General features: G+C 44.7%; 1 protein-coding gene across 1 annotated transcript in view; it reads right to left on the bottom strand.

The window, feature by feature from the left end:
- Positions 1-2,539: 2,539 nt before the first annotated feature.
- Positions 2,540-9,314, bottom strand: part of BANK1 (B cell scaffold protein with ankyrin repeats 1) — a 155,965-nt gene continuing 149,190 nt past the window's right edge. Inside the window, exons 13-16 of the mRNA XM_056855824.1 lie at positions 8,999-9,177; positions 7,749-7,812; positions 3,271-3,341; positions 2,540-2,632 (exon numbers count right to left, since the gene is read on the bottom strand). Of these exons, the coding sequence (XP_056711802.1) occupies positions 2,540-2,632; positions 3,271-3,341; positions 7,749-7,812; positions 8,999-9,177 (407 nt within the window). The remainder of the gene's footprint in view (positions 2,633-3,270; positions 3,342-7,748; positions 7,813-8,998; positions 9,178-9,314) is intronic.

Here is a 9,314-nt window from a genome sequence, read left to right as displayed (position 1 = left end):
GTGGGGGGGTGTGCTTGTGCACATTCGCTCCTTTCCGTGGCTGCAGGGGGTGCATTTTTGAGGGTACAGTCCCCAAACTTTCAGCGGAGATTCAGACGAGCCTTCTTAAGAGACCACCCAAGTTTTGTAAACATTGGGTCAGGGGGTCCCGAGATATGGGCTCCCCCCTTTTTTTCTTTCCATGGCTGCAGGGGGCGCATTTTTGGTGGTACAGACCCCAAACTTTCAAGGGAGCTTCAGACGAGCCTTCTTAAGAGACCCCCAAGTTTTGTAAACATTGGGTCAGGGGCCCCCGAGATATGGACTCCACCCCTTTTCCCTCTCCCCCCTTTTCCATTTCCGTGGCTGCAGGGGGCGCTTTTTGGGGGGTGCAGCCCCCAAACTTTCAGCATAGCTTCAGACAATCCTTCTTAAGAGACCACCCAAGTTTTGTAAAGATGGGTTCAGTGGGGGCAGAAATAACGGCTCCCCCCTTTTCTCTTTCCGTGGCTGCAGGGGGCGCATTTTTGGGTGTGCCGACCCCAAACTTTCAGCGGAGCTTCAGACAAGGCTTCTTAAGAGACCACCAAAGTTTTGTAAACATTGGGTCAGGGGCCCCCGAGATATGGGCTTTCCCCTTTTCCCTATTGAGATGAATGGATCACCCTCGAGAGATGCATACATATGGATCTCATATTGGATACAAATGGAATCATATTGGATTACCCAGCCTCCCAGCCCCTCCTGATGGAACAGAAGACAGCCACAGTAAGACCCCTTTGGGGGCTTTAATCTATAATTTTTCCTTTCTGTGTGTGTGTGTGGGGGGGGGAAGCAGAGTCTGTGTGTGTGTGGGGAGGGAGCAGTTTCTTTGGGTGGGGGGGAGCCAAAGGGGGCTTTTGCCGGTTCTGCCTGGGGTGTGTGTTCCCCCTCCAGTCTCTCTCTCCCTGGTTTGAGGGGGGGCTTCAGTTTTGTGTCTTCAGGTTTTCCCTCATTCATAAGATCAGTTAGGTTATTTTGATGCTTGCTCAAAACTGGTTTTCAAATGGTGACTTAAAGAATGCATTTGCCTGGTCCCTGGTCCGATGCAAAAGGGGAAATTCCACCCCCTCCTGCTCATTATGCTTAGCTAGCTGCCTCTGTCCCTTTCCATGGTTTGCAAACTCCCAGGTGTCAGGTGTTGCTTTGCATGGTTGCAAAGGTGTTGCTTTGCAGCTGTGGGTGTTGCTTTGCAGTTGTGTTGCTTTGCAGTGTTGCTTTGCAGTTCTGTTGCTTTGCAAACTTCTGCCCCGTCCTTGCTCTCAGCTGTTTGTCGGGGCTGGGAGCTTTGTGTGTGGGCGGCAAGCTCTGCTCAGAGATACACATTAAGGGTGGGCGGACCCCTTTCGGGGCCCATATCTCAGCCCCCCCTGACCCAATCTATACAAAACTTTGGGGGGTCTTTCAAGAAGCGTCATTTGAAGCTCCTCTGAAGGTTTGGGACCTTTATCCCCAAAAATGCCCCCTCCCAGAGCCGTGGAAAGGCACGGTTGTGTTTTTAATGGCTTTATTTGGCCGAATTTTTTTCCCGAACTTTGAATTCCTGCCGAATTGCACGGACCCGAAGTGGGGGAGTTCGGACTTCGGCATATCCCGAATCTAAACGGGCCGAATTCAGCCGAATCCGAACTATACCGAATTTTTTTTAATTCAACAGCCCTACTGCCTTCCCAGAAAAGACAGAGCCTCTAGAGACTGAAGGAGACATGATATTTGTGTTCTCCACGGGGAATGGCAGCCTTACGCCAGCTAGGACGTTAACATTTATTATTTATTATTAAAATTCATTTTTCGTTTGGGTTTCTCTATTTGTATATTTCTGGAGCCTGTCTACTTAACCCCTTTGGTCACCTAATCTGCTTCTTTGGGTTGGGCTTTGTTATTATCCCCTTCCTCTTTTTGACCAGCCATATGCCAGCTACCAGTCCCCATGAAGAACTCTCTCTAAAATTGTTGCAGGGCCCTGAATCTGGTCAAGGCCATGGTGTGGGGGAGGAGACACTATCCTCTGAGAAAAGAAATTCAAAGGGAAATACCTGTCTGAAATGGCTGAACTGGGATTTCTTCAAAGTTTTTACACTACTGCCCTAGCTCCTGGGTTGAACCAAGACTTAGCCAAAGTTATAGTGAGATTTTAAAAATCCTATCCTACCAAAACCTGTCACTCCACACACATTACATGTGTCAATTAACTTAGCATAACTACTTAATGGTCTCTGTATTCCACCCCCGAATGTGTGTGTGTGTCTGTGTGTGCCATCAAGTCACAGCCAATTTATTATGACCCCGTAGGGTTTTCAAGGCAAGAAACATCTGGAAGTGGTTTGCCATTGACTGCCTCTGCAAGGGCTGAGAGAGTTCTGAGAGATCTGTGACTAGCCCAAGGTCACCCAGCAGGCTTCATGTGGAGGAATGGAGAATCGAACCTGGTTCTCCAGATTAGAGTCCGCTGCTTTTAACCACTACACCACACCGGCTCTCTTGTTCCCCTGATTAGATTCTAATTTTACATAATTACATTTCACACTTTCTTCCTACATTTCATGGCTTCTTGACCCTGTTGCTTGAGTTTTGTTTTTTCTACGTAAAATGACAGCACAGTGAGGATCCACTCCTAGCATTTGAAGAAAGGGGCTCTAGTCCTTAAAAGTTTATGCTAGAATTTACTTATTTTTAATTACGTCATTTATAGTCTGCCTTTCTCACTTGGGCTCAAGGTGGATTACATGGAGATAGTCAATACAATCAACAGGATGGGATAGTTAATAAACAATGCAATCGGATTAGGGTTGTCGAGCCAACCAGTAATCTAAAAACAGAACTTAAGCAAAGCATAAGTCTTAACATGACACATTAAATGATGCAAAATTGCATAGTAGGATTCTAGTTTCAGTAAGCTAAACACAGTAGTATGGACTACAGTCCCAAATAATTTATCTAAGTAACTTTGTGAATCATTTAGTACAGTGCAAGTCTATTGCCTACTTAGAAAAGCCCTCTTGAATTGTTGGCTCAAAGCCAAGAGAGCGGGAGCCTTGCTGACCTCCTCAGGAAGGGAGTTCCATAAGGTGGAATTCCATAAGAATAAGGCTGTGTTAGTTTCTAAGGCACCACAAGATTCCTGTCTATATTCCATGATGGCTCATTAAATAATATTATCCAGTATGACCTATGTTGCAAAAGCTATAGTATCACTTTAAACAAAACAAAATCAAAAATAAATACAAAATATGAGGAAATATTTAGACATACCTGCTTTCCAAGCGGACTAGAGTATACAATGTTTTCGGAATCAAGATTGTTTCTTCCTTTTGTCATAGAAACTATCAAAAATGAAGAAAATCTATTGTCATTTTGCTGTTGTTTCAAACTTGTTAGCAGTTTGGTACTGAGATTTGGCAGTCCAGTCCAAAGCGATATGGGCAAGCGTTAAAGTGTTACATGGCCTGGGATTGGCTAATGTGAAAGAATGCCTCATCCCATATGTATAATTCTTGATACTCTTGAGATTTTTAAGGAGGTTCTTTTACAAGTGCCCTTGGCTGAAGCACAGTGGTTGCAATCTCCTGCCACAGAGGTTGTGCCTATTTACTTCTCTCGCCAATTTTAAAAGGTTGGGGGGGGGGAACCCTTGCCTCTTCCAGAGAGTGTTTAGCATCAGTGGTTGCATTTTACCTAGAGAACCATCATCTTAATTTTGTCTCGGATATTATCCTTGTTCTATTGTTGTTGTTTAGGTTGTTAACAATCCAATTTCACTGTAAGCCACTTTGAAAGCATTGGATATGTAGGAGTCTATAATTTTGAAAGGGAGAGGGGGAGAAATAAAATCAATAAATGCAAATGGGTGCTACGTGGGCAATTCCTCCCCTAATCCATCTGCTGATATGGTGCAGGCAAAGCTCAATCAGAAAAGCTGCAATAATATTGATCAGCTGTTTAGGAGGTAGAAGGGGTGGTGTGGGAGTTGTTTCCCCTGCTTCCCCCATCTTGACAAAAATTGCTGACTGGTACAGTTGTCTCTTCTGAGAGGAATATATGCCTGCGGCCCCAGTGTCAGACTGGATAGCTGATTCAACCTTATAGAATGCCATAGAGTCCAATTGCCAAAGCGGCCATTTTCTCCAGGGGAACTGATATCTGTCAACTGGATAATCAGTTGTAATACCGGGAGATCTCCAGCCACCATCTGGAGGTTGGCAAGTGGGGTCTGGTGGGGTCAGGTGTCCCCACCCTGTATCAAACCCACTTGTAGGTTCTCTTCAATTCCCATGTGTGCAGTGCCTAATTCAGATCAGGATGCTGCAGCTGATGTCGCAGTTTTTTTAAATTTAATTCTGTGCAGCAGTGGGCCATGGGGGTGGGGGTGGGGGATCCTCTGCCCCAACCAGGGACCTGGCAGCCCTGATCTACACACCCTCTATTTCTGTGCTGGATTTTTCATGTGGTTAGATGTTTGGCATCACATTTGCCATGTCTGGAGCAGATGGGGCAAAACTTCCAAAAAAGATATCCTGCTAGAAAAATTGCTTTGCAAACAAATGAACAGCACAATCTAGTCTTTGGAAAAAGCCAAATAGTAGAAAATGTTGGGACAAAATGCTTTGATTGAGTTCTTTCTTTAAAAGGAGAAATTGTCACTTCAAGGGGGCAGAGCGACTGCAAGACCTTCCTCCTTCTCCCTCTCGATAAAACACTTGACAAAAGAGGGGGAAATGTAGATCACAATGCAAATCATGCCTCTTGAAGTGGTAACTACCAGGGGCAGGGGTAAACATTTTTGCCTGTTCAGGTATCCCTACTACTAAAAAAGACTGGCCAAAAGAGAGGAGATGCTTTTTAGAGGGGATGAAAAGTTTCGTGAAACATGGTTCTCCTATTTTATTTCAGTGCTAATTTTATGCAGTTGGTCATGGCTATTTTAAAGAATCCTAGGAGTTATAATTTGGTGAGGTTTGCTGAGAATTCTGTTAGAGACCACTAGTCACCCTTGCAAAACTGCAGTTCCCTGGTGACAGGGAATGACTATTAAACGAGTTTAAAATGTACTGTAGAGGATATTCTTTGCCTGCTGAAATTTCTGGTCTCTGTAATATGCTGAGCTTCAGGTTCTGCTCCTCATAATGTCTGTGATGATGGTGGTGATGATTAGGGTTGCCAAAGTCCAGGTAGTAGCTGGAGATCTCCTGCTATTACAACTGATCTCCAGTTAGAGATAGAGATCAGTTCACCTGGAGAAAATGGCCGCTTTGGCGATTGGACTCTATGGCATTGAAGTCCCTTGCCTCTCCAAACCCCACCCTCTTTGGGCTCCGCCCCAAAATTTCCAGGTATTTCTCAACCAGGAGCTGGAAACCCTAGTAATGATGGTGGTGGTTGTGGTGAAGAAGAAGAAGAGGATCTTGGAAGGGACTTCAATCAACATTGGCTAGGGCTTTTATGCCTCTCTTACCTACCACGCTGAGGAAGAAATCTGCTAGTGATGCTGCTGACATAATCACAAATCATGAGCACAACCTCTCCTTGCAGTTAGCTGCTTGTTTGAATAAATTCAAGTTGATTGTAAATAACTACGTATGGGAAGCCCTCAGAAATGAAATGTGTTATCAACTAGCTTAGGCCAAATGGACATTTGAAAATTCCTGCACTAAACAGAAGATTTGGTTCGGCATTGCATCTTGGATTTCTCTTGGGGTTCATTCAAACATCATGAAGAAACTGGAGTTGATGTGTTAGAATCCTCATTTCTGGCCAGTTTCTTTATACTTGTGTTTTAATGACTTTGTTTCTAATTGATGTATTTTAATGGTTTTGTACTATTAGCTGTAAGCTGCCTTAAGTGTAGGTCTCTGGAGAGGTGGGATATAAATTTTCTAATTAAATACATGCAATTACTGGGAGGAAAACAAACTTCATCTTGTTGCATTGTCTGCATTCAGATGACACAACAACAAACTGGAGCTAGAGTGAAGACTTCTGAAACCAGGAAATACTCATCTGTGTTCTGCGGGTAAGGGGAGGAGGGGAAAAGGGTATGCTATGGGCAGTCAACAGATTTGGGGGCCACGAACAAACTAAAGTGTGACCTCATAATAGAGTCTTAGAAATATGATTCAATGTTAGCATTCCTCTGAAACACGAGCAGCCCATTCCTGAGAGGGAGGGCTGCACCAGTGGCTGGAGGCAGAGTAGCTCCAAAGGAGGTTTCGCACCCCTTATGGAAGCCAAAACCTTGTCCTTACTTGCAAGCTCCATGGAACTGCTCCATAGGGTTCCACAGGGCTACGCCACCTCGAAAGGTGATGTAAGTACAAGTAAGGGCAAAGGGGGTGTTCCCAGGCTGAGAGGGCTTAGGAGGCCACCTAAACGCTGCTCCTCCCCAGAAACACCCCCAGAACACCCCCGGGGAGGACGGTGCATGGAAGTGTGTCATCTGGACACCAGTGTGAGGCTGTGCCAGCGTCCCTGGGTGGCACTGCCACAGCAGCACTGGGAGGATGGTGTGTGCGCCCCCTGCCATTGTCTGTGCCACCATGGGCAGTGCAAGTGGCCTGGGCACGGGCACAAGCAGTACAGCACAGGTCCTTCTGTACCTCCTAAGCCCTTTTGCCCTCCCAGGTAAGGAATGGGCCCTTAGGGTCAAAATGTATGCTAGTTAGACTTTGCATGTATTTATGGAAGCCAACCTGTCAACTCCAGGTTGGCAAATTCCTGGTGATTTGGGGGTGGAGCCTAGGAAAGGTGGGGTTTGGGGAGGGGAGGGGCTTCAGCAAAGTATAATGCTGAGTCTATCCTCTATAGCAGTCTTTTTTTTCCCGGGGAAGTGATCTATGTAGCCTAGAAATTAACTATAATTCTGAGAGATCTCCAGGCTCCATTTGGAGGTTGTCAACACTATTTACAGATAGGAATGTCTCCAGATTTAACACAGAAACCAGGAATGAATGAAAAAGCTTAAAGAAGACTTTTTCAGTCTTCTCTGAGTTTTGCTTCAGTTGCCAAGAACAAATGCTGCATTTTATTTAGTTAAAATTTTCTATCCCATCCTTTTAACTTAGCTCCGGGTTGGGAAATACCTGGAGATTTTTGGGGGGGAGCCTGAGGAGGGCAGGGTTTGGGGAGGGGAGGGACTTCAATTAGGGTTGCCAACTTCTAGGTATTAGCTGGGGATTTCCTGCTATTACAACTGATCTCCAGCCAATAGAGATCATTTCACCTGGAGAAAATGGCTGCTTTGGCAATTGGACTCTATGACACTGAAGTCCCTCCCTTCCCCAAACCCCACCCTCCTCAGGCTCCTCCCCAAAAACCTCCCGCCAGTGGTGAAGAGGGACCTGGCAACCCTAACTTCAATGCTATAGAGTCCAATTGCCAAAGCGGCCATTTTCTCCAGATGAACTGATCTCTATCAGCTGGAGAGCAGTTGTAGTAGCAGGAGATCTTCAGCTAGTACCAGGAGGTTGGCAACCCTAGGTAGCTTACAATTAACAGCAACAACATGTTTATATTAAATTAAAACAATAAAAACAAACAGCAATTTAAAAAATCAGCTTAACTAGAATTCTTAAAAAGTGGTAACAGTAGAAAATATCCATTCCCATTCCAAATAAAACAGGAAAGCACACCCAAAGGCCCTCCCACATAAAACCTGGCACAAAACAATCCAGTTATTTATTTATCCTATAGTTCTCCTTTTCAGCGTATTGAAATGCTAGTTAAATGTGATTTACCATGCAAGTCTTCCTCCTCCAGTGTTTTTCTGGTAATAGAGTCTTGGAGCTGATGCATTTTTTCCTTAAGTAAGAAGCCAACACACAAACAACCACAAAAATCAATAGCTGGAGTTGATTGTAAAAAATAATGAATGAGGAGCTGGAGGAGGTGAGCTTTTTAGTATTCTGAATGCTTAAGCTTCTTGGCACAGGAAATCATTTTTAAAACAACATTTAACAAAAAAGAACCTTCACCTCTTCTTTGTGTGTGTGTGTGTGTGTATGTTTTTGAGGCGAGCCTTTGTAGTTGCAGTATTTGATACCAAAAGATTTGTGGGAAGTTTTCCTCCAATGACACATGAAGTTCCACCTCTCCTGTCATCCACTCCCCAAGGCTAGGGGCAATCATTCCAGAACATTTGCCTTGATTCTCACTGCCTTAATCAAAAGAAGGTATTTTATAACCACCCAAGCAGTAATGGGCTACCAGGAACGACCATCTATTTGTTATTCTGCCACCGTTATTTGTGCTCTGCAATCGCTCCAGTCGCCTTTAGAAAAAAATAGAAGTGACACCCGTGTATATTGGATTTTAGAGTATACTAGGGTTGCCAGCTCTGGGTTGGGAATACCTGAAGATTTTGGGGGTGGAGCCTGAAGAGGGTGGGGTTTAGAGAGAGGAGGAACTTCAATGGGGTATATTGCCATAGAGTCCAATTGCCAAAGCGGCCATTTTCTCCAGGTGAACTGATCTCTGTCGCCTGGAGATCAGTTGTAATAGCGGGAGATCTCCAGCCTGCACCTGTTGGTGTAATGAGAGACCCCATTACACACAGAGGCTTCTTCTTTCCCTTTAAAGCTGCTCACAGGAATCAAGGAAGCAACTTGCTCAAGAAGCGAAAGGGAAAGTGCACTTGCACAAGAACTCCATTCATTATAGTGTGGCAAGGCTCTCCAGTCTAGACCTACAATAGTGATTGTCCGCACAAGTTTTCTTTAGTCACTTGTGGTAAGGGAAAGCCCCACAGCTGTCTAGGGTGTGTGGAACACAAGGTCATTTGAACTTTATGCATGGTCTGGAAGCCCCAAGGTTTACCTTTTCTCCTGCTTGGACCATTCACAAGGGAACGCAACAGATTCATAATCCAGCTTCAGACACTCAGTCAAATCAGGTGGATTAAAACCTGAAACTCCACCCGATTAATTGACATCTCTATTGAAAATAATGTCCCATTCCAAAACATTCACAACAACCTCGAGAATTCTACCTGCTGGGTGGCTTCTAATTGACTTCTATGGTTTTGCCATTGTTTGAATTTCTCCATTGCTTCATCCACCGAAATTATCCCCTTTTTCACCTCCTCCTGTAACAGGATTAGTTGTTCTTGACCCAGTGGGGTGTTTGGCCTGACAGCTGTATAAGTAGTCCTGTCATCATACATGCGATCTGAAAGTAGGAAACGTAAGAGAAACAAGAAACATTACCCTCCAGTTAGATTCATTTTAATAGAAAATGGCAAGCAAGTACGGTTGACAGGTTTTCTAGAAATAGGGGCATGCACCGGCACACTGACATCATGGGCC

This window comes from Euleptes europaea, chromosome 9 (genome assembly GCF_029931775.1).
Source record: "Euleptes europaea isolate rEulEur1 chromosome 9, rEulEur1.hap1, whole genome shotgun sequence".
Taxonomy (NCBI): Eukaryota; Metazoa; Chordata; class Lepidosauria; order Squamata; family Sphaerodactylidae; genus Euleptes; species Euleptes europaea.
This window is presented reverse-complemented; position numbering and strand designations above follow the sequence as displayed.